The sequence below is a fragment of the Sinohyriopsis cumingii genome, chromosome 11, assembly GCF_028554795.1.
Source record: "Sinohyriopsis cumingii isolate HCF-2022 chromosome 11, ASM2855479v2, whole genome shotgun sequence".
In the NCBI taxonomy this organism is placed as follows: Eukaryota; Metazoa; Mollusca; class Bivalvia; order Unionida; family Unionidae; genus Sinohyriopsis; species Sinohyriopsis cumingii.
Genome location: NC_142971.1, coordinates 88,492,512 through 88,518,675, shown reverse-complemented (window position 1 = coordinate 88,518,675; position 26,164 = coordinate 88,492,512). Strand labels below are relative to the sequence as shown.

The following is a 26,164-nucleotide window of genomic DNA, read 5'->3' as shown; positions in this document are numbered from 1 at the left end:
CATCACTGGTTAGACACAAGTTAGCTATCTTACTAATATGTGGGCAAACCTTGATAGATAAACAGAAGGTAACTATATTAGCAATCTATGGACAAAATGACTGGGAGTTCTTTTTTTGGAGACATAAAGTTTTGTACCATTGTGAAAAATTTCATTTTCAACTAATTCATTTTGCAATTCAAGTAAGTGCTCCCATTTTTGCCGCAACAGGATTATTGCTTGCTTGATCTTTAAATTCTTGGTTAAATCCATGAAAATAAATACCAAATGAAAAATACTGAATACGAAGTTGAAAAAAAGCCAATATTATTACCATTTGTTCTTATTGATATCATACACCCAGAAAGAATTCTTCACATTGTCTCTCTTCTCCTTGTCTTTGCTGAGGCCCTGAAAACAAAAGTTTTGTATTTTTGTACTTTCACATATATTACAAGGGTCACTTTCAAACCAAGAGTCCCACGAAGAGACTGAAACTCCATTGTCCAAAATGAATTTCTAGGAATTAAAGACAAGACCACTGATTCTTTTTAACTGATGAGTGTTGAAAACATCTCTGATATTCTTGAGTGTTCAGATTTACAAATCAGACTCTGTGGCAGCCATTCTGACTGTAGGCTTGACACTGTTTTCAGTCACGACATGTCAGATTGTCACAATTTTCACTTTGGATCAGATGATCATCATAAAAGTTCTTTTAGTTAAACCTCTATGTTAAAATGACCATCCATGCAAGAGTAGTAGCTACAAGATTTTCAAGATGGCCTCTGTCATGATCATACCAGACATCAACGTGGCACCACTTTCATTCAGGACCAACTAGACTTCATAAGAGGTCTTCTGGTGAAAACCCCATGTTGATATGACTGTTCGGAAGGAGTAATAATAATAAGATTTACAAGATGGCTGCCGTGGTGGTTACAGTGAATGTCAGATCTTCACCATTTTCATTAAGTATCAATTATACATCCTATGAAGTCATTTCGTGACAATGCCATGTTGATATGACCATAATTTTAGAAGTAGTGACAAGATTTTCAAGAAGGCTGGTATGGTGGACATACAAGATACCTGAACAGTAAGATTTTCATTTAGAGCCAACTAGACCTTGGGATGAATGTGTGTGAAAAGTGTCATGGTAATCAAACAAGTACTTTCATTGGAGTAGCAATAACTTGTGCTAACAGATTTACATTGGATGAAGGACAACAGACAACAGATCATCAAATAAGTTCTTCTGATCTATGGCCAATACAGCTCAAAAGAATTACTCAAACAGAATTAAGGAAACAAAGAAATTACATTCTGCGGAAAGTGGTGCCTTACCTGTAAAAAGCATTAAGATGACATGGGTATGACAAGTGGAATCCGGCCATGTCAGGTTATAAACTTAAGCTGTATAGGAATAAGATACTTGGAATCCAAGTATATTAAGGTAAAAAATAAAGCCATGTAGCAAAGATATGCCTGGAATTCTTGCATTTTCAGGTACAAACTATAGGCATATTGTAATAAGACAATTAGATTCCTGGCATATCTGAGGACAAACCTGAGACACAAAGTGATAAGACACCCTGCAATTCTAAAACTCCAGGATACAAACTTTTTAGGCATAGAGTAATAAAGCATTTGGAGTCATGGCATATTGTGGTAAAATGTTAGGTGTATATGACCAAGACAACTGGAACTACAGCATATCAGGGTACACAGTTTGGGTTTATAGTAATAAGACAACTGAATCCTGAAATATCTGGGTACTAATTTAAGGCGTATGTTAAAAAACATCTCGAAGCCTATTATGTTACATTAAAAACTTTAGGCATATAGCGATAAAACACGTTGATATCATGGTACACATTTTAAGCCTATATTTATATGACAACTAGAATGATGATGTATCAGGGTGAAAACTTTAGGCATATAGCTATAAAATGCATGGATATCATAGTATAAATTTTAAGCCTATAGTCATATGACAACTAGAATGATGACGTATCAGGGTGAAAACTTTAGGCAGATAGCTAAAAAACATGGATATCATGGAACAATTTTTAAGCCTATAGTGTGTGTGTGTGTGTGCAATTTAGATTTTTAACGTGGCTTTAACAAGTTTTCAGTCATATCGCTACGATATCTGCAGTGTGACAGTTTATAGTGATGTCTAGCACTGGGGTATCATGCAACAGACATGTAGCATCATGTCCCACCCAGTCACATTATCAAGACACCAGGCCAACCAGTCCTAACACTAACCTCTTAATGCTGAGTGGCAAGCGAGGCATCTGTTAGTACCATTTTTATAAGTCTTTGGTATGACTTGGCCAGGGTTCGAACCCACGACCTCCCACATCAGAGGTGGCCGCTCTAACCACTAGGCTACCAGAGCAGTTTTTAAGCCAATAGTCATATGACAACTAGTATGATGACATATCAGGGTGAAAACTTTAGGCATATACTATAAAACACATGGATATCATGGTACAAATTTAAAGCCTTTAAGTCATCTGACAAATAGAATGATGATGTATCAGGGTGAAAACTTTAGGCATATACTATAAAACACATGGATATCATGGTACAAATTTAAAGCCTATAGGTGGCGCTCACCAGATAATATGTGCTTTTGAGAGAGTGACGTATGTAAGGTGAAGTAGTTCGCATTTAAAACATGCACAGTGGAGAGAATGTTTGCATACCTCTATGCTACATTAATGTAATGTGGATGATATTTCTTTTGGATATTGTACTTTTGGAAATTTTACATGATTTAAGCACACTGCTAACTAAAATGACTGCTCCCTTGTGTTAAAAAATCAGTCTGAATTAGTCTAAAGTACACTATACATAGCAGCTATTAAAATAGGGAAAATGAATTTTGCCAGACTGGACAATACCAGCTTCTGAAAGTGCAATGAATGAATTACCAAATATATAAAATGTAAAAAAAGTTATTGGCTCTTTTTTATACAATTGACCTCTGAAGTTCAGGAAGTGAAAATGACCAAGTAGAGCTAGCACTTTTTTGAAAGGTGCACATTTGAAGTAAGGCCAAGCTGTATACTCTATAACCCATAGTACACCCATCAATCATACACCAAAATAAAGGGAATTAAAGGTTCTTTGCATTATACCTAAGATATACAAGGTCTTTTTTAAATAGCCAGTATAACCAGTGAGGAAAGCCGGGGACATTCTTTTTCTTTAAATTCCTAACCCTATGCAAAATGCAAAACTGTATAGCGCCACCATAGTCATCTGACAATTAGAATGATGACATATCAGGGTGAAAACTTTAGGCATATACTATAAAATACATGGATATCATGGTACAAATTTTTAAGCCTATAGTCATATGACAACTAGAATGATGATGTATCAGGGTGAAAACTTTAGGCATATACTATAAAACACATGGATGTCATGGTACAAATTTTAAGCCTATAGTCATATGACAATTAGAATGATGACGCCTCAGGGTGAAAACTTTAGGTATATACTATAAAACACATAGATATCATGGTACAAATTTTTAAGCCTATAGTCATATGACAACCAGAATGATGACATATCAGGGTGAAAACTTCAGGCAGATAGCTATAAAACACATGGATATCATGGTACAATTTTTAAGCCTATAGTCATATGACAACCAGAATGATGACGTGTCAGGGTGAAAACTTTAGGCAGATAGCTATAAAACATGGATATCATGGTACAAATTTTAAGCCTATAGTCATATGACAACTAGAATGCTCACATATCAAAGTGAAAACAGGCATGTGGTAATAAGACAACTGGAATTCTGGAATATCAGGGTACAGAATTTCTTCAATATTATGGTCAATACTGTTTTCAAGTTTTTCAGTTGAACACAGCAAATGATGCAGAAGATGACCTTCAACACACTTTAACTGTGGACTTGCCTGACAAAATAAAATGTGAAGCTTTTTGTACTTAACTCAAAATAAACCATGAAATTTGAGATAAATGGAGGGCCAAAACAAGCTCTGACTGCCTAATCACTTCTAAAAATTATCAAAATCTTGCATAATTTTCATAAACAATACTTTCAGACCTTTTCTTTTATAAAGATAATTGTAATGACAAGTATCCAACAACTTACAGAGAGAACATGAATTTCATCTGTATCTGGGTCCAGTGTGGCTCTTTGTGTGAAACCGGCTGCTGGAACTGAAATCAGCAGATAATGTTCATTAATAAGCAGAAACGCAAATTAAATATATAAGGGGGGCCCCAAGTGGAAGAGCGTCTAAAGCACTCACCGTTATGGATCACTGCCATCTCTCCTCAGCCTGTATGGGTTCGAGTCTCAGGTCCGGCCTATGTGGGTATGTGAGAAAGCTTGCCAGTAGCTTCTTGTGGGTCGGTGGTTCTTTCCGGGGTTTTCCCAGGTTCTTCCTCCACCATTAATACTGGCTGCCATGTATAGCCTATCCTGTGCTGAAAAATGGCGTTAAACCCTAAAACAACAACAACAACAACACTATATAAGAAGTAAAAATAAGGTATGAACTAGAACTAGAAATATCCAAGTTCAGTATAACCTGTCTTAGTAGACTCCTCAATGTAAAAGTCACCTCCCTGTACATCAAGGAACATTTATGAACTCATTGTCTTAGTAGACTGCCCAATATTAGAGTCACTTCCCCATTACTCTAGGAACATTCATAAAATCCTTGTCTTAGTAGACTCCCCAATACATGAGTGACCTCATAAGCTTTGGAATATTCATTAACTCCTTTCCTAAGTAGACTCCCTAATGAGTCACCTCCCCATAAGCTTAGGAACAATATAATTGGAACCTCAATATAAGCATCACCTCTCCTTCTATTTAGAAACATCCAGAGTTGCTTCAATGATTTTTCAAAAAAAGGGCCAACTCCACCATCCCTTTTCCAAAAGTGGGGCAACTGTAAATTCACTGGGACAAATTTGACTCTCATTTGAGAAATATGGGTCACACAGAAGAACGTACTTCAAGTGATTGCAGCATTCTCAAAACAGACCAGCAAAAGGTTATTGTGTGATTTATTGAATTTAAACAAATGTTGTAGAATGTGTACCTGATCCATGATTTAAAAAGTATTTACCAATTGCAAAAGTGTTTTGTATTTATTCAGTTCATGTTTGTCATGCATGGCCGTAATAAACTGAATAAGTTGTTGTTGTTGTTGTGGGGTTTAACGCCATTTTTCAGCACACGATAGGCTATAGATGGTGGCCAGTATTAATGGTGGAGGAAGAACCCAGGAAAACCCTGGAAAGAACCACCAACCCAAGAGAAGCTACTGGCAAGCTTTCTCACATATCCACATTAACCGAATCCGAGACTCGAACCCATGCAGACAGAGGTGAGATGGCAGTGATCCGTAACGGAGAGCGCTTTAGACCACTCGGCCACTCGGGGCCCCTAACTGAATAAGTAAGAATGACAAGCAGAAACAAGTTATTTAGGAAAAATGACTGAATTTTTAAAACTATTACAGCAAGAAACAAGGTAAACAAGAAAAAGAAGATAAACTTTTGAAAGAACATTATAAGTTGCTTGAATTAAGCAATACCATTACATAATGAAAGCACAAAAGCAGATTTAGTCTGGCCAGTAATTACCTGCTCAAAATCATTTTCATGGTTTCTGCTCATAAAGCTGCCATGTGCCTGCCTATTGAACTGTTCCTACATCCTACAGTAAAAGTGACTCTTTTTCAGTGTTTCATGCAAGTTTACACAGTATCCCCATCTCTGCCTTTCTAACAACAACCACTTCCCATGCCACTTAGATTTGAAGTTATGTGAGAATTTTTGCTGCAGGCACTTGCTGTGCTGGAATACTGTGTTCAAATCATTTGATTTCATTTCAACAAGGGATTCTCTTTCACTATCTCTTTGTTTACAAAATCCAGCAAAATTCTTTTGATATTCCATACAATCTTGCATGTTCCTCTTGAATGAGTATATGTCAAAGCAGCCAGCTACCTATATACAATACAATGCAAATCTAAGATCATTACTTATTTCATTTCTGCCAAGGTAATGAGCTAATGAGCAAAATGTATATGAAACAAGGATTTTTGTATCCCATAATGCCAGGCTATAAAGAGGAGAACATGAGAACAGAATTAAGTTCAAGATCAAGATCACAGCCTGCAAAGGTTAAACCTTTCATACACAAAAATTAACAGGAACAAAACAGCTTTTACACCATGTGAAACATACCATGTGTGTGACGGCAAGAAGAACATCTGCTTTCTATAGATTATTTAGCTCATAAGAGTATTATATGGGCATAAGTTTGTTTACAGAAATGTTTAAATAGTTTCAAGTCTGAAAGGATGCAAAATTGTATGTCTGAAAGGCCCAGACAAGCTGATTATTTTGGTAGATAAATAATAAGGGAGGGAAGTTCTTCCACATGATATGAGAAATTAAAAAGTCACCTGTTCATAAGCCTGAGAACAGTTATTAACTCTTTTCCTTAAGGATATCTGCTTTTGTAAATTCAATGTTTATTACACAGCCCAATACAATGTCATCATTTCATTATATCATTATTGTACCATCACTTCTTACTTATGTGTATCATATCACTACGAATTCTGGGAGACACTGAAGAGAAACAATGTGATTTGATCTTCTGTTTTATGCATAATAGTTTTAAAAGAAATTATTCTACAGTTTTAATAATTGAAATAAATAGAAAAGTTTATGAGACCTTTGGAAATATTAAGTGATTCGTGACCTGCTGTATCATGAAAGTGCAGACTTTCTGTGCTTAAAATCTATGTGATCTGAATAAATGTGTGATAGTGAAAAAAATAGTTCATCGCCATAAACTTTTCTTGTGTATATGTGAAGGAGTCTGTTATCTTCAACCGTGCAAATCTCATGAATTGTAAAAAATACTCATTCTGCTAATATTTTGGATGGAATCACTACCATAAGATTCTGTCCTACTTTCCTACATAATAACCAATACTGGGATACGTAAATTCAACTAAGAGTAGCATATAAAAATGTACAACCACAAACAGATTATTTTCTGATGATTTTGGATTGCTTGGATCCTTATCATCTATATATATATATATATATATATATATATATATATATATATATATATATATATATATATATATATATATATATACACAAGGTTAATTACTCCAACATTACAAACAATCGACCTTAAATTACCTTAAAAGGACACTTGTCCAAAAAGGACACAATGTATAGTCCTATTATTGTCTTATACAGATAGGATACACAGTACTAACATACTCTGCATCAACATGTATCGTTCATGCTATTCTAGGACAGAATTCCCAAACCTTTGAAACAAAGTAGATATTTTTCATTTTCTAGCCAGCACAACATAAGCAGGACATGATACACACTCCCCTCTTATAATGCACAAGGTGGAGTCCTTAACTGCAGCCGACATTGTGTACTAATTAGTGGTATAGCAAGAATGATGTATATAGCAAAATCTGAAATGTACTGAACTGCAGAATATGAGAGCTACATTATGTACCAAACCAAGGTATAGCAAAACTGCATTATTACTGAATTACTGTACAGCAAAAATGATTAAAAATATTTCATAAGTGCACATGTGTCAGTGAGTGGTTGAGGTGGTGAATAACCTCAACAAAATGCCAACTAAAGGTATATAGTAACAATTTACTTACGTAAATTAAATTTTTCTTAATGGTATTTGTGTAATTTACTCTTATATTAACTCTTCTGCATGACATGGAAGGCCGGGCTGAAAAGTACACTCATTCAAGATCTTGTCAGTATTTAGATGTCTGCCAAATCTGGCTGAAATTTAACAATCCCTAGTAAAGTTATGATACAAAAAACTATGTCAGGCAGATGGATAATCAAGGGGCACTGCTCCTGTAAAAGCTGCTGTAGATTGCTGGAAATCAGTTTTATTTGAAGTCTTGTCATTATAAGGTTACATACCGAATTTAATAAAAATCCAGCAAACCTTGGTATCAAATTTATGCTGCAGAAATCAAAGTCAAGAGAGGCAACTGAGAGCATAATTACTGTATATGATCTCATAGAAAACTGGAAATCAAATCCATCCATGATCTCACAGAAAACTGGAAATCAAATCCATCCACGATCTCATAGTAAGCTGGAAATCAAATCCATCCATGATCTCATAGAAAAATGGAAATCAAATCCATCCATGATCTCATAGAAAACTGGAAATCAAATCCATCCATGATCTCACAGAAAACTGGAAATCAAATCCATCCATGATCTCATAGAAAACTGGAAATCAAATCCATCTCATCCAGATAAAGCTGTATACCAAATTTGGTACAAATTCAATACTTCTTGGTAAGAAAGTTGTCTTGCAGAAATCAAATTGTTGACAGATGGAGATATAGTCAGAGAGACTAATGGATAATCCTCTGGCAAACTCTGCTGTCAAGTGGGCCTGAGAGATCGCAGAACATAATTGTTTGCTCTTTTCACTACCACAGGTTTATGGATCATGCAGCTGTGAATCAGTAGAAACACAGTATTCTACAGAATTCTCATGATGTGGTAGATTTACTTACTTTCTGAACCTCTCTGGGTTGGGTCCTTAAGGAAGTGTCGGATCTGCTGGTCTACGGACTGGGTCCGGGATGACTGGGGAGGGTCCTTACGAGCACCATCTGAGATGATCTCAATCTGATTAGTGTCTACATTGTACATGAAGAAATCATTCAGGTATTGCTTGGATCTCTGACCAGCAAAGATATACAGTACCCTTTTGCCCTGCAAAGATAATATTCATTGATGAAATAGATTTAAGGTACAAAATAACATCCACGTACCCCACCCACAAAGTTTAACAGCTTTTGTTCAGTTGGCTGTACAAACTATGTGTATATTAAAAAAAGCTTCTAATGATAATATTTGGGTACAGATTTTGCTCCCCATATAATATAATGTAATGAAAGAGGTAATCATTACAGTCGCATTAAAGAAAGTGTAGTAAAATTAAACAAATGCAGTCTTCTGTAATAATTTCCATTTTGCAAAGCTGTCTGACAAAGACTTCATAATCCAAACTTTATGCTTTTGCCATGTAGCCTCCAAAGCTGGAATCCACAGCAAGCCATTTTTAATAGGTAAGAATGATTCAAATTTAAATCGTGGTTACAAGCAGGCTTCATTCAATCAGAAGTTGAAAATGTACATCTGCACGCTGACCAATGATTGTGGGCAATTTTCATTCCAACAAACAATTACTGAGACATTGTTTCTTTCCCTCTTTTCTTTTTTTATTTAAATCTGTAAAACTAAAACTATTAACTCCTTCAGTTTGGAATAAAATCAAGGTCGTACAGATTCTGAACAGACTATTGACATATATCTTGAACATGTTAGAGCTGAATCCACTGAATGACAGTAACCAGACCCCTGATACAAATCACGAACCAGTTAGAGCTGAATCTGCTAAAAATGAGAGCAATCCAGACCTGATGTTAATGACGAACCAGTCAGAGTTAAATCTTCTACTGAATGACAGAAATCAGACCTCTGATATTAATGATGAACCAGTCAGAGTTAAATCTTCTACTGAATGACAGAAATCAGACCTCTGATATTAATGATGAACCAGTCAGAGTTAAATCTTCTACTGAATGACAGAAATCAGACCTCTGATATTAATGATGAACCAGTCAGAGTTAAATCTTCTACTGAATGACAGAAATCAGACCTCTGATATTAATGATGAACCAGTCAGAGTTAAATCTTCTACTGAATGACAGAAATCAGACCTCTGATATTAATGATGAACCAGTCAGAGTTAAATCTTCTACTGAATAACAGCAATCAGACCTCTGATACTAATCATGAACCTGCTAGGCTCGAATATATTCAATAGCAATTAAAATCTTGTGAGAAAAAAAATATTTATCTTCAAACACATAATATAAATTGTAATTCACTGATGTCATCAATAGCAAGTTTTTCATTTTGGATTACATGATAATTTTGATTTACCCTTGAGCTACAAAATTATATAAGATTCTGCTATTAGATTGAAATTTTAAGCATCATTTTTAAGTACATATATTTAGTTAACCTTAACATCACCAAATGCTAAGTTGACAAGAAAAATTAGGGGCCCATGTAAAATTGTTGGTGGCCCCATTTGAAACTTCTGATGGGCCAGTGCCCCCATCAGGCTGAATCCCTGACTGAACAGTGCATGTATCAGATTACTGGAACTAATGTAACTTTCCAGCCTGCTAGGTCTATCCTTTATAAATCTTAATGAACCTGAACCTTACTGGATGGAAGAGCATGGAGTGACCAATCCTTGATCTCAGCTCAGCACAATCGTCCATCAATTTCTGCCAGGTGTTGGTGGGTACATGGTATGCATATAATCCACTAAACGTCGGCTCTGAACCCCTCTCAGTGCCGTCAGAGTTTCTGAAATGTAAGACATTATTCCCATGGATTAAACAAGTTTCACAATATCCTAACATGAATCTCGTGTATCACAAATGAACTCCTGACAAAAGTGGATAGCTATCAATCTTTTCTTTTAAAATGACTCTGTAAAAACTATGGAATTCTCCTGTACTATGGAGCTGGTAAGATTTTCATTGTCACACATGAAATAATGCTGTAAATGATTCCTAGATTTTAAATTTGCTTTTGTATGTTACTTAAATACTGCATAAGTAGTGATTTTTGAAAATAATTATAATTGTAAACTCCAAAATAGTCTCAGTATTCCTCGTCCTTTGTTAATTCTGATGACTAAGATGTATGTTTATCTATGTGCAGTTTAACAGCATGACAGCACATGCAAGGCTTTATAATGCCAAGTTAAATTTAGGTACTGTTTATGGTAAATAATCCAATAGTGGCAATTTCTGCAATATTATGTTCATAAGTTATTTGTTAAAGAAACCAACCTGAAGAAAATTAGACACAGAATCTATATGCAAAGTTATAACATGATAACACATAGGCTTGATTAGACTACACTTCATTCTCTGAGTCTATGTAACAAACAATTATAAAGGATCACATACATGTTGGACAAGTAATTAGCCAGGCAAATGTTCCATTTGCAATATGTACTATGTTCTTAATTGTGCCATTTAATGAGACAAACCCCTATGACTGGTGTTACTCTCTGAACTGGCTATCATTTCTGCGTCAGAATCCATAGAAAATCTGTATACATTTTCATCATTTGGCAGAACTTAACTATTTTCATTACAGAGCTAATTTCATACTAGCCATTAAGTTGGATAATACTAACACTCAACAGTCTGTACAACTCATTTACAAATTAGAACTGAATTTTTTGTAAGAAAAAAAAGAAAAACATCAGTATAAATTCAAACTAAGCATACTCTAGTAAAAACAGTAAAGTAAAAGAAGATCCATGAATACTGGAATATTAAACTATATCTGTCAGGAGAACTAAAATATCTCAAAATACAAATTCTACTTACCCTACTAGCACTCTTCCACCAAAGACATATATATTTTGCCGCTCAATGTCCATCACCATCTGATGGTCAAATATGAGCTTGGGACCTCCCATGGCTGCAGTGTCTTCAGTTATCAATGTCCACTTTCCAGAACCAAGATCAAACATGTAAAAATCACTCTACAAGAAAAATGTGAACCCTTTGTATATTATTGTTGAAGTTACAGTACAGAATGACTAGGATGAATAAGGTATTTCTCTTTTTCTCTTATTAAATAAATTGTTTTTTCCAGATGATTAATTAATTCTATAGTCACTGTTAATAGCCATATTCTTTTTTTCTTTATTGAAGTTACTATTATTAAAGTCCAAATACAAGGCAGAATGTGCTGCTATCAGACTATGTAATCTTGTCAACTATTCACTTTAGCATATCTATAAATGCTTTCATTTACTAAGCTGATCCACTTATTATTTATGTGGATGACTTAGTTTTGGTATTTTGGTTATAAGTAGTTGACTGAGTAAGTTTTACTTTGTAGTTAACTTTACAATTCATGTACCATCATGAATACAGACTAAAAATGAACTTCAAATAAAAAATGATACAGTTTATTATAGATGTACATTTAGTGCAAGACGATTTTTTACTATGAATGGATCTAATATATGAAGCAGAACTAAGGAACAAAATATATGCGGAGTAATTATGTGTATTTTTCTAATATGTAGAGTAATTATGTGTATTTTCTAATATGTAGAGTAATTACGTGTATTTTTCTAATATGTAGAGTAGTTATGTGTATTTTTCTAATATGTAGAGTAATTATGTGTATTTTTCTAATATGTAGAGTAATTATGTGTATTTTTCTAATATGTAGAGTAATTATGTATATTTTCTAATATGTAGAGTAATTATGTATATTTTTCTAAATATCTGCATGGAGGATGGGAGGGTAATTATGTGTATTTTTCTAAATATCTGTATGGAGGCTGGGAGAGTATCTCTGTATTGAGTATTACAGAACATACTGTATTTTACTAAACAATTTGGTTTCTTCTTCAAATACATTATCAATCATAATATATCACCGAATAGGTGTAACAAAATTACACCCTATTAGCCCAAGAATGTAAATTCTCTTATCCTCAAAAATGTACATGAAACAGATTCAAATCTTGTGAGAGATACAGGTTAGGGTTAGCATAAAGTCATTACTGGATGTGACCTGAAGGAAAAAAAACCCACCTCGTCAACAAATCCAGTGTAATTCATGTGGTGTGTTCTTTGCAAACCTGTTGTATGGCCCAGAAAGGTAGCCTGTTGCGCAGCTGCTATAGGTCACAACAGGTAAAATTGTGCTCTTTGGAATGAAAATCCACAAAGGTAAAAGTGAAAGTCAATACTGCCCTCTTTATATGTACAGTAAACAAACCATCAAACGCAAAAAAAATTACTGTTTGAGCACAGATTTTGTCTTTTCTTTCTTTCAATGGTAGAAATTAACAAGACTGACTTCTTCTCACCAGCTCAGGTCAATTCAGGAATCACTTCAAAGCCATTTCTGGGTCCTGTTTATAACCTTGAGGCAAAGAGTCCAATGTGGAAAGTGGTTTCACAACAAAGGACTAATTATTGAGAACTGTTCTTGGCAATAAAACAGGAGGGGTCATAAGTGAAATCAAGCCACTGCAACAGAAATGCAGATAGTGTGTATCACATCAAAAAATAGTTACCTTGAGATTTTCTGGGGTCCTCATGCTGGAATCCAGATACCTTCCAAGTGTAAAGATCTGCTTTCTTTCATAGTCCATGCACATCTTATGGCATGATCTAGCACAGGGACCACCCTATTAAGACAGATGCAGTTACATTTTAAGTAAATTTAAACAATTCTAAGGTATGAACAAATATTATCAAAGGATACCTGTATCATTAAAATGAGCTTTCTCTCCTGCCTGATGGGCTTATTATGACAAAATCATAATAATGATACCTGGCTATTGAAAAACTATGACTCACATCTAAGCTAAGGTCATCTTCATCTCAACTTCCCAAGTGGACTTTTTAACTTTAATTGGAATCTTATCATTAGCTAATAATGTTTAAGATGACCAAACTATTGATGAAACTAATTTTGATTTTTGCAGTTGTTATATAAACTTTTTAATTAAAGTATGTGATTGTTAACCTAATATTCATAAAAATTCTAATAATTTTGTTTAAATTGTCAGTCATATCAATGGTTTCACAATGAAGCCTTCTTTACTCTGTACTTCAAAGTGATACTGTGAAAAATGAATCATAAAATATGCTGCAAGAATGAACAGTTCATACATATGACAAAGAAAAAGACTAAAATATAAGTCACTTGGATGTCCATTAGTTATTTTCCATGCAAGCTTCCTGCTGTTTATTTGATTCTGGTCCTATCTCATGGGTAAATAAGAATTCATAGTTTCACATATCTGTTGGCATACAAATATTTAGAATTTTATATATAATCTTTATCTTTCGCTCCTACAAAAAGTCTGGGTTCAAAACCACTGAACTTCGTTTCTTTAAACCATCACATGTAATATTATGTTATTAACTTATGCAGACTATATACATGATTTTGTTTTGTAAATTTTGAATTTGGATAAAATCCATCATTTTGTACTTGAAATGATTTATCATGAAAGGAATAAAGTATGTCTAACACTAACCTCTTCCTCTGTATTCTTCATAACACAAGCCCACTGGTGAGAGGGGATGTAATATGTCCATAAATCAGCTAAATCTTGGTGACCATCCCAACCACCATACAAATATATTGTTTCTGAAGAAGAAAAAGATATGCAAATTTTAATTACATAAATTACATAACAAAAACTTTTCAACAAAATCTGTGCAAGCAGTAATTCATGCCCTCCTTATCCCAACCCTTTACCTCATCTCTGCACCTCATGCCCTCAGTACCTGGATCTATTTAAGAACCAAAATGTTACAGTAGAAATTTAACATTCCATTTAAAAAAAAGGAACAAATTTTCTAAACATAGGAGGGATTTAGCATAAATTATGGTAGAGCTTGCAGTTAGATATAATGCACAAATTTTCCTTTTAGAAATTAGCATGAATAAGGCAATTACAAATCCCAGAACAAACTCCACAATACACTAAAGCTACATGCAAATCAACAAACCAAACCCAATACAAGAACAGACCTTACATTACACATTAAAACTACATGCAAATCAACAACAAAAATGAGCCAATTATATCACACAAGTTAAAGGGTGTGAACATGGTATAAAACTGAGTCTCATAACATTAAAGACACTTATAAATGCATGCAAAGACAACAGGATTGCAGTGTTTCTGCAAAATACATTTACAGTCAGTCTGTATGAAACATTGGATGACAATGCAGTTCCACTTGTACAAATTTATACTGTACTGCATCATCTATTACAGACCTTAGATGGAGAAAAGGAAATACCAAAGGTTCGATATGGCCTATGGTTAAATTAATTCAACTTGAATTAGAATAAATCTAGTAGAAGAGGAAGTATCATGTAAACAAGCAAGTGTTTAGGTTAGTAAATTAAAATAATAATACTGTAGTACAGGTGCAGCTAGTATACCCAAAATAAAGATCATCATTATTATAATTATGAAATCATAACAGAACCAAGTTCCTATTCAACAGCATTTTGAGTGACCAGTTTCTAGTAAAGACATTACAGAAACAGAGAAAGCACTTTTTAAGCAGATTACAACCTATCATCCCATAATGTTTTAATTGGACTAGTCCACACAGAAAACTCAGAGTTGTCTTGATTAACCTATATGCTCACAAAAAATAAAAATAAAGTGCCTTCTAATTCATTTTTTTCTTTTCTTAGCAGCATGAATTATAAGTTAATTTTTGACTGATTTGTACTGACCTGTATATACATCTATTGCCATCTGATGCCCTCCTCTCATTCCTGGTCTGTTTTCTATCCCTCCATCTGCAATTAGAGGTATATTGCCCATTTCATATAATTTAACATACCACCCAAAAATCAAACGTACTGCAAAGAACAGATCACAGGAACATCAATATCATCCTCTGTGGAATCATGTGACTTTACCGGTATTGACAGTAAATAAATCTGAAATTATCCAAAGAATTTTCTTTTCTTTTGAAAATTCAATTTGACAGGTATTTTGGTGCACACAATAATTTCATATTAAAGAAATTTCAAAAATAGAATCATTTCTTTGTTTTTTACTTCTGAATGTTAAAACCATCTCTGATATTTTTTGACAATAACAAGATTTTTAAACTTGCTACAGTGATAACCATACAGGATGTAAGAGTAGCATCATTTTCACTGAGGATCAAACATACATCATCAGGAAACTTAGCAAACCCTATGTGATTAAGCCCATCCATTTAGGAGTAGTGATAAAAAGATTTTCAACATGGCTGCATGGAAACCATATTGGGTGTCAGATCAGCATCCTGTTTGTAAAGGACCAAGTGAACACTGTATAAAGTCATTTGGTGAAATAACCATGACAATATGACTATCAATCTAGAAGAAGTGGCAATAACAAGATTTTCAAAATGGCCACCATGAAGCCCAAACTGGATGTCACATATGCCCCATTTTCATAACAAGATTTTCAAGAAGGCCACCATTTTTATTTAGGATCAACAAGACCATGGGGATGAATGTGTATGTAAAGTTTCATGGCAATCCTCTAACACTCTGGAAAACCACTCATCCATACATGGTAAAATTTGGCTTGGCCAAGTAAAACATGTACATACTCATCCCTGGGCAGAGTAAGTACAAAGTACACATTTGCACCTTGAGAATAAATCTGAATACATTCTCTAACGCAAACAAGTGCTGAAGCTCAACATCACTTAATATTCAGCATGAATCAATTATCAATAAGCCATGCCTAATTTGCCCAGCTGCCAGTTTAGAACATTTTTTTACACAGTTACCCAAAGTAAGCTAGATACTAGAACTGTAAATATTATGAAGTTTCACACCTATTCCTTGATTTCTTATTGATGTTTGCATCTACATTGACACTTTTCAGCAATTTTGGCATCATTTTGATGTGGAGAAAGGTTCCCTTTCAACAATTATAACACATCTATATGCCTGAACTCTGAGACATTCAGAGACAGAGAATGTCCAACTGTTTCAATCTGATCAGGTCATCCTTATTTTCAAGACTGAAACTTTACTGAAACATTGTCATGCCAAAAGGATTATGCAAAGAGATATTTTTACAAGCATGTAATTATTTTCATAGGAAATACCATATTTCACATAATTTTTTATACACAAAATAATAGTTATTAAACGTACAAAAAATTATATGTAAAATAAATAATTATCATTGTGTGGTACCGACTGTGCATGAAAAATAAAGGGACCATACCGAAACAAGTTACATGAACACATGCTACTCAACCACCCAACATTACAAACATACAAAATAAACATATTTTCTGTCTCATTCTGCTCTCAGCTCTAGAATCCAATTACAATAAAAATAAAAGTACTCAAAAAGATTTTTTTGTTATTAGTGTACGAGAGAGAGAGGGAAGGAGTGGATAATGTCTCACTGTGCAAGTTCATCTGCTTTTAGTGCATACTTCTTTGTAGCTGTTATGGTGTGCAATGTTGGTAAAATGACTAAAATGGTCTGAACATGCAGAGCTGCCAACCCTCCACATTCGCAATTAGTGAAAAATTATATCATGACACTAACTCCATCCACTTTGATGGTCAGTACTGCATTATATGAAAATCCCAAAATAAAACATATTATTTATACTGATTACATGTCATGATATGATGCTGTGGCAGTTTTGAACTTCTTCAATCAGGCCATGGTAAATTTATTTTCAAAACAGTTTAAGCTTCTTGCCTGCTAGTTAATCTTGGTGACTAAAATTGCTGCAAATTTTCAGCACCAAAGGAGACACTTAAAGTTTGTCTTATTTTTCCTCACAACAGGAAATAATCTTTCACTGTCACTAATCTCCAACTGACAAAGACAGGTTATGTTTGACAAGAATGCTCGCAAACTATGCAGGACTTGAGTAGGTGGCTTAAAGTACTCCAAAACTGAAACCTGCTGGGGATGCTAAAGCAGTGTGCTGTTTCACATTGTTCTGCCACATATCTCCAATGGCTCATTTTGTTGCTTACAATTTATCTTTGACACGTACTTATAATAATATTACAACATGGTACATATATGACAGTTAAATTATAAGCAACAATACCAGCCCTTATGCACATTCCAAACTGTAAAATTCTTGACACACTATTCTGTAAGTGTTTGTGTGATCTGGATTTTTAACATAGCGTTAACAATTTTCCAGTCATATCACTATGATGTCTGCAGTGTGGCAGGTTAAAGTGATGTCTAACACTGGGGCATCATGCCACAGACATGTAGCATAATGTCCCATGCAGTCACATTATTCTGACACCAGGCCGACCAGTCCTATCACTAACCTCTTAATGCTGAGCACCTAGCCAGGCAGTTGTTAGTACCATTTTTAGAAGTATTCGTCACATTAAAGCATAATGTACACTGATGTTTGATATCTGAATGCTAGGCCAAATTTTGGTGTACTCCAATCTATTCTTCACTTTCTGTGGAATACAAATCTTTTTCCTTGGAGGTGAAAACATTTTAACTGCAGTGTAGCTTAATTACTAAATGGTATTAAACCAGAAGATGAAACGTCAAACGGTGAACAATTAGTGGTGTCGGTGCATGCAAGGAAAACTGTGAACTCAAGCAAATTACAATATATGCTAATCCTTCAATCTAAAAAATTCCAACACTCAAAAAAACTGTCTTCAGGTATTTTTCCAACCTTTATGTGCTTTTTGCTACCAATAAGCTTCCTCACATCTTCATAGGGACGAATGCTTGGACAACAAATTTTCCTCAGCTTTAATTATTATTGAAGAAGCATTGATAACTAACTTGTGCTAATCTAATGGACAGACTAATGAAAGACAATGGACAACAGGTACTACCATAAGCAATAACAAGATTTTCAAGATGGTGGCCATGGTGGATATACTGGGCATAAGATCAACACCATTTTCATCATAAGATTTTCACGAAAACCACACCATTTTCATTATTAGTGTGAGGACAAGACTGTTAAATCAACAACACAAAGTTTAAGGAAGATGACAAAAAAAGCCATGGGAAATTTATATTTACTCTTCAAAAGATTTAACTTTTATATTAAAAATTACTGTCATTATTATTATATTAAAAATTACTGTCATTATTATTTATTTAACTTTTATATGTTTACCTGACGAAACTGGCTCAATTGGTGTCCATTTAGGTTTGTAATCCTGCTGACTGATGTACTGGTCAAACAGCCCCTCTGAAATAGGGAATAAAATGCAAAATATATCCCCCTTATTATTACAGTAATCTACCAACATTAGTGTATTTATCATACATAAAAAATATTCCTATAAAACATGAGTAAATTGCACACTAGCCAAGATTAATTTTCTATAAACATGATTTAAAAAAATTAAAAATTAGAAACTTATTGACTTATCAATCACATAAACTGACCAACTGACCATGGCCAACTAGACAAAGATCTTTAATGTAACTCGTAAACAAAATTCGATTTAGTCTCAAAGGAAATAAGCCACTATGGAAAAACATGTACCTACAAGAACAGGACAAAATACATGATTGGACTATAATGAAAATTAAGACTTATCTCTTGCATTCTGAACACTTATTGAAGTAATAAAAGAGTATTCATAAGTAAAGTTGGACTGCAAAACTGCACAAATCCAGATCTGCTATCCCAAACAACATAGACCCTGATCTGCTGGTGCAATATATGTGATGGAAGATCAAGGTCTGTGTTGTTTGAATTTGTATTCAACATACAAACAAGTATATATATATATATATATATATATATATATATATATATATATATATATATATATATATAATAACTTTACATGTGATTAATTCTGTATTTCAATTCCATTTAAAAGATGAAGGACACATTTTTATTATTCAGGTAAAATCTTACTTATCAATATATACCCTAATCTTGTAACAATTTCGAGTACATACCATTACAGGCTCTTTTCACCACCTCTTCACACCCAGAAAAATCACCTTTCTTAACCTGTTTGAATACAAATGGATTTTCATATAACCAATGTATAGGTAAGAGTTTAACGTTGTTTTTTCTGAGTTTATCGTGGTATAAACTGTCAGTTGCTGATTCACACAGCAAATAACGCCAGAAGGGCATTATGTAAGCTGTGTGAGTTGGCAACTGTTGTTTTTTCTGAGTTTATCGTGGTATAAACTGTCAGTTGCCGATTCACACAGCAAATAACGCCCGAAGAGCATTATGTAAGCTGTGTGAGTCGGCAAATGACAGTTTATACCACGATAAACTCAGAAAAAACAATGTTAAACTCTTATAATTGAAATTTCAATTATTTGTTATGTTATTTTGTTTGCATCATTACAAAATATAAATCTTAATTGAGCGTAGTAATACATGTTTGGGTTTTTCTGTTACGTAGCTATATATAGCACTTGGGATTGTCCTGCTTGATCATAATAAGGTCATCATAATACCAGTCCTTCAACCAATGGAAGCCAAATTTATTTAATTATTTTTGTTTTTAAAATGTAAGAATGTTGTTTTCCTTTAATGCTTACTTCGTGTCTGCCTTCACCAGCAGTGTTTATCTTATGCTGTACACGTGACTCTATTTATAGAAGTGGAAAAGTAGTTCTTCTCACAGTTCATACAGAAATGAACGCAATTCATTTTGATCATGTGGTAACATTCTGACCAATGGAAATGTTACTTTCCTGTACCAGCTACTGCCATTGCAATTACTGCAATATAATAAGACTTACAAACAAGTTTATTGTTTTATTATTTTGTGCAGATGTTGGTCACATTTAAACTCACCCAAAACACTGGTGATGTAAATTTTATATTTTATCTCGACTGAATCTGAAACAAAAGCCCTGAATCTCAGCCAATTATGTGCAGGATTACCTTTTTAACATGCATGGAGTCTGCTCATATTCGAATTTGTCCGAGATACTAATGATGTAAACTTAAATTCCCAGTTTGAACAAAAATGGATGAGAAATATAACCACCAGTGGCCACAAGCTCAATCATATGCAGGATTACCATAACATCATCATGAGATACTGAAGATACAAATTAGGCCTTACATTCCAAGTTTCATCAAAATATTATCAGACCAATGGCCTCTATAGTGGTAACAATCAGTCAATCAGATGCAGTTATCACCTTCTTAATATACTTGGATGTCACTCATCTTCAATCTTGTCTGAGATACTGATGGTCCACCAACTATTTGTTTTATGAATGTTCAATTAATTAATTTTTGCATGAACACATTTGAAAAATTATTACCCTTTTCATTGTATGTAATATTTTGCTATATCAAAAGCAAATCATCGTAAATCTGGATATGCTTAAATTGCCAGCCTCACCTACTACCCCTTCCGAAGCCAGTCTTTGTACATGTACTGTATTGTTCAGTGTGTACTGTACTCAAAGTATATGCCATTTATTTTAGTTTTATCTCAAAACATCTTGCACTCCTTCATCAACTGCCAGTGCTACAGGCAAGAGAAGTCCAGACAGTCTGCAAGTCCTGATCTTAAGGCAGACATTGTTAAAATGTATGCAAATGGTGAGAGCTTAATGGACATAGATAGCATGTAGTACCCATCAGGACACCCATCTTTAATTATTGCCCTTAAATTAATGGGAAATTCATTTTCATGTAACAAATTTTCACTTAATAAACAACTTTCAAGGAACACATCCCATTAGTAAAATTAGGAATTCCTATTTATGTTTATATTCCAAGTACAGGATCTGAAATATTGCCCTGAGAGCTGTACAAGTTCAGCCAAACAGATTCAAGATAATCTAAATATGTGATTTGTGTGTGATCTGAATTTTTAACGTAGCTTTAACAATTTTTCAGTCATATGGCTACGATGCCTGCAGTGTGACAGTTTATAGTGATGTCTAGCACTGGGGCATCATGCCGCAGACATGGAGCATGATGTCCCACCCAGTCACATTGTCCTGACACCAGGCCGACCAGTCCTAACACTTACCCTTAATTTAAAGCGCCAAGTGAGGCAGCTGTTAGTACCATTTTTGTAAGTCTTTGGTATGACTCGGCTGGGGATCTAACCCACGACCTCCCGCATCTGAGGTCGATGCTCTAACCACTAGGCCACCGGAGCAGTCAATAATCTAAGTAATATGCATGGATCTCACTCAATAATAAACCTTTTCAAGATCTAATTTTAATCCATATTCCAAATTTGATTAAAAAAATTGGATCCTAAATATTGCCTCTGGAATGGTATTACGATCAGATAATCATATTCAAGATCACCTCATTAACATGCCTGTATCTACTCTTGAATTAAATGTAGAATTATCTCAATATTAATGCTTGGACATAGCTCATTATCAAGCTTAGTCAAATCTTGAAGATACATTAAGTCCATATTCCATATCTGACCTAATATGAACTAGAATATGGCCTCCAGAGTAACAAGCAATTTCTGACATAAAAATTACAGATGACAGATAGGGGATGTTGGGCTATACCACACGCTCAGTTGTCATTCTGGCCAAGTGAGCTAACAAAACGTAATGCCGCCACTAATGTGGCTGCAGGAAAAGTGAAAACCAAGTTTCTCTGCCAACAGAGCCTAAAATTTGAAAAACATACCCACAGATGGACAGGATTATATAGTATCCATCAATGTACTTTTCTTTCCAAAATGATACCACAGCAAAATAATGAACTATTAACAATAATAAATCTTAGCATTAATCTGGTTCTTGTAACTATGTAGTCATGACATATTGGCTGGCTGGCAAATGCAATGTTGAACGATGGCAGAGACAGCTTGTAATATATGCCTGATAGGCTGGCATAATATTCCTATCTCCCCAGACATACAAGCACTAAGACCATACTTGGACCCATGGGGGCAACCTACTAAACTTCCCAAGAGTGGTAGGACAAACTCAATTCAACTCTATGTATGTAATGGAGAGTTTTGATGAACAAAGGGACAGAAAATCTTCTAGAACCATCAGTAGCACTGCTGACTGTGTTATGAGTCTCCTAATATCTGACTCTAGCAGCACCTGGTTGAGTGTATCAAGGATGCATCCAATCTTCCATTTTAACTGTATGGCATGGTCGAAGAATCTTAGAATGGGGAGGGGCCATCCATCATGGCATTGCCTACCATGCTGGCCATAAATGACAGTTAAATGTAGAGGCTTAAAATATCTCTCGCTCTCTCTGTGGTTTTCTGTTTCACTTTTCAACGACACTATGAACCACAATCACTGGTAACCAAATTGTGCAAACAAGCACATGGTATTAGTGAGGTATGAGCTTAAAAGTTTTTGTATCTGGAACTTCTGGTCCCCATTGTATTTCTGAAATTTCAATGAAAACAACCAAATAATGGGAAATGAAAACCAGAATGTGTAAACTATATCAATAAACACACCAGTAATAAAAGAATGGTAAAATTCAAACACTGTGCTCAGGTAAATTGTAAAAACAGCAAGTAAAAATGATACTTTCTACAATTCCTGTAATAGACAAAAGTCCACAAACTGTTGAAAATATACACAATTATCACAGAAAATTCAAAATAAATTTAACAATATTGTGCAGTAACATTAATTAACGATACAGAACCAACATTATGCTTGGATGATGAGAATTAATGATGTAAAGAGGCAATGTGATGAGACGTTATTCATACCACTGCTAAAAATTAGACCGGAAAACATCTCATCGTCAGGTTATAGGGAAGGTAATGTGGATGAGTTTCTTCTCCTTAAATTGATGGGGAAAAACAAACATTTCTTTCCTAATGTTAATCACATCAGGTAGTGCAGTCAATGAAGGTATACAGTTGTTGGGCTATCAGAAGAGTTTAGTGTAATCTATACAGTAAAATCAGGAAAGTTTAGTTTGCATACATGAAAATAAGAGTTTTTAAAAAAACAAGCTCACAAAGGTCTTATAGTACTTCAACAGCAACAAAAACCACATACACCAAATTCAAAAGCAAAGTATATAAAAATTTGCCTTTCTGAGTACTGCTATTTCCTAATCACGTACTTGGAACAATATTGTTTTTAATCTTGCTTGCATTTGTCTTTGTCTTTATTTTTGTTTAAAACGTCAGTAATATTCTTTTTATTTTGTAAATAGTCATACAAATTAAATCTTAATAACTGTATCACAAAAATGTATATTATCAAACAATGCTCATAAAAAATAATTCCTTATAAAATCATCTTCTTTTAAAAGAAAACATTTACATTTATTAACCATATCTGACAGGATATTAAAGTCAATATTGACTAAGTATCCTCGGGGACTACAGCTCTGATATAGGACTGAATTAAATGTACATATGATTACCTGTAAAAATGGGTTAGTAAGTCTCAACTGATACCAGAGAAAATGCTGAGATGATCAGAAAGAAAAGGATAGCCAAGTGTCACTGGATCTGACAAGTGGCTGATAGAAAAACCAAAGTCAAATGTAGTGGTCTCAAAATTTCGTTCTTTATACTTCCAACTTACCAGAAGGTTATGTAACTCCGTCAAAATGGGATGTTCTAATGCCACTTTTGTTTTCTTCTGTAGTGCATCGTAGGCCTCTGTATACTGTCTCTGTCTAAAGTGTTTCAGGCACAACCGAATAGCCTCTTTTTCTCTGTACTGATTAGTAAGAAAAAATATACAAGCATAAACTACAGAGTAGAACCCCAAAAAATGAATAGACAAAATGTATTCAAAATCACAGATGCAATATTATGAATTCAATATGCTATTTCCTTTCTTTTACATTTATGGCTTGACACATGATCTTTTAAAAATAAGAATTGAGCATCACCATTAACTTTAAGTAAGCAGTACAGATTTTCCATTGTAAAAGTGGGTCCTGAAGACAATGGAATTAGGAAAATCTATCAAAATTTTGAAATAAAAGACTGTGTATATATCATTTAATTTTTGCAAATAGTTTTAATATTTTATTTGTCTGCCTCTCTGGTCTTGTGATGGATTAACAACAATGTCAAGATCTGCATCAATCAGACTCTGATCCTTCTCTGCATACTCTGACAAGAGCATTCAAGTGGTCTAGGGTCAGCCAGGCTCAAAGACAGGTAAAGAGATCTTACAGCAAGCACCCCCATAATGTTTGTCCACTGGTGTGAATTCTGGAATGTCTTTTGTTATGGTGCTTTTGTAGTTTTCATTCCTGTAGGAGTGCCAGAAAGTACATCTTTTTCAACATATATAGTCTCAGTCTCTCCTCCACTAAATTTGAATAGACTTTGTTTATGAATTTGGTGTATGTATGTGTATATGTATATACATAACAGAAAAGCAAGAACTGAGAAAATTTCTGTTTTACTTGACACCTGAATCTCAGACCTAGTTCACCTATGGAACTTTCAGGTCCCATCTGGAAAATATATAAATCTTGAGGAAAGAGAATAGGGCCATATTCAGCCCCCAAAGTGCATTTTTTTTTAAAAAATCACTCACCAGTAATAATTTTCAACTTTAAATACAAGTTGAAAATCTCCTAATCATGAAACACAGACATATAGAATCTATGTTGGGGTTTGGACCGAGACAAGGAAATCTCAGTCAAAGGTTTATATTATTTGTAGATTATTTTTCTCACCCAATATTTTCCTTTAAAGTAAAAAGAATTCTGCACTAGTGTTCACATACAATGTTTACATGCAGCGCATGTATATAACTATGTTAATGAGGGCTGTGGTGTGACCGTTGCATCAAAAGTACACAGTTTATATGCACGAGCAAAGAAAAATAACAACATAAAATGTCGCATAATAATGAGGTATTATCACATTTGATATATGGATGTTATATGAAATTGACAATAAATAATTAATATTTATTACAAGAAACTGTTTTATTTTCATCAGTTCCAATTTTGAAAAGTTATATTGTAAATAGTAAAACGATATTGGCTACTCAGCTCTACTCTAGTTATACTCAGTACAAGCTGTAACGAAGAGTAACATCTTTCTTTAGATTATTCATGAGTAATTAGAGATCTGTGTCACTATCGTATATAACTATTCTTTTCTTTGGAGGAGGTGAAACCATGTGTGACATACTTGTGTTGTCCTTAATATTGACTGTAAAATTACCTCTGTGTATAATAGACCTTACAAAAAAGGATTCTAGCAGATAACCATGTGCTAAACTTTCAAGTTCATGGATTCTTTGAACATTTATTTTTGTGTACTGGAAATATGGCAAGTGCTACAGTGAAATTTGATTATGGAATTATGTGCTGACAGATAAATGATTCCTTCTGGACGGTAAGTGTATTATTTGTCATTAAATATTGTAGGTATATTTTTTTATTCAACCGGGGCACAATGGAGATGTTTAACAAAATTAGAAAAAAGCATGTTTTATATAACACTTTTCTGGCTGTTACTAAGTTTTCCGTAGTTGTTAAGAGAGTTGAAAGGCTAT

The 26,164-nt window shown here is 34.1% G+C and overlaps 1 protein-coding gene across 1 annotated transcript in view; it reads right to left on the bottom strand.

The window, feature by feature from the left end:
* Positions 1-26,164, bottom strand: part of LOC149788937 (muskelin-like) — a 66,781-nt gene that overhangs the window by 21,245 nt on the left and 19,372 nt on the right. The window contains exons 6-16 of the mRNA XM_089975081.1: positions 24,221-24,358; positions 19,640-19,694; positions 18,840-18,914; positions 15,424-15,489; positions 14,201-14,313; positions 13,229-13,342; positions 11,514-11,671; positions 10,329-10,473; positions 8,601-8,802; positions 4,124-4,191; positions 314-390 (exon numbers count right to left, since the gene is read on the bottom strand). Of these exons, the coding sequence (XP_089831207.1) occupies positions 314-390; positions 4,124-4,191; positions 8,601-8,802; positions 10,329-10,473; positions 11,514-11,671; positions 13,229-13,342; positions 14,201-14,313; positions 15,424-15,489; positions 18,840-18,914; positions 19,640-19,694; positions 24,221-24,358 (1,211 nt within the window). The remainder of the gene's footprint in view (positions 1-313; positions 391-4,123; positions 4,192-8,600; positions 8,803-10,328; positions 10,474-11,513; positions 11,672-13,228; positions 13,343-14,200; positions 14,314-15,423; positions 15,490-18,839; positions 18,915-19,639; positions 19,695-24,220; positions 24,359-26,164) is intronic.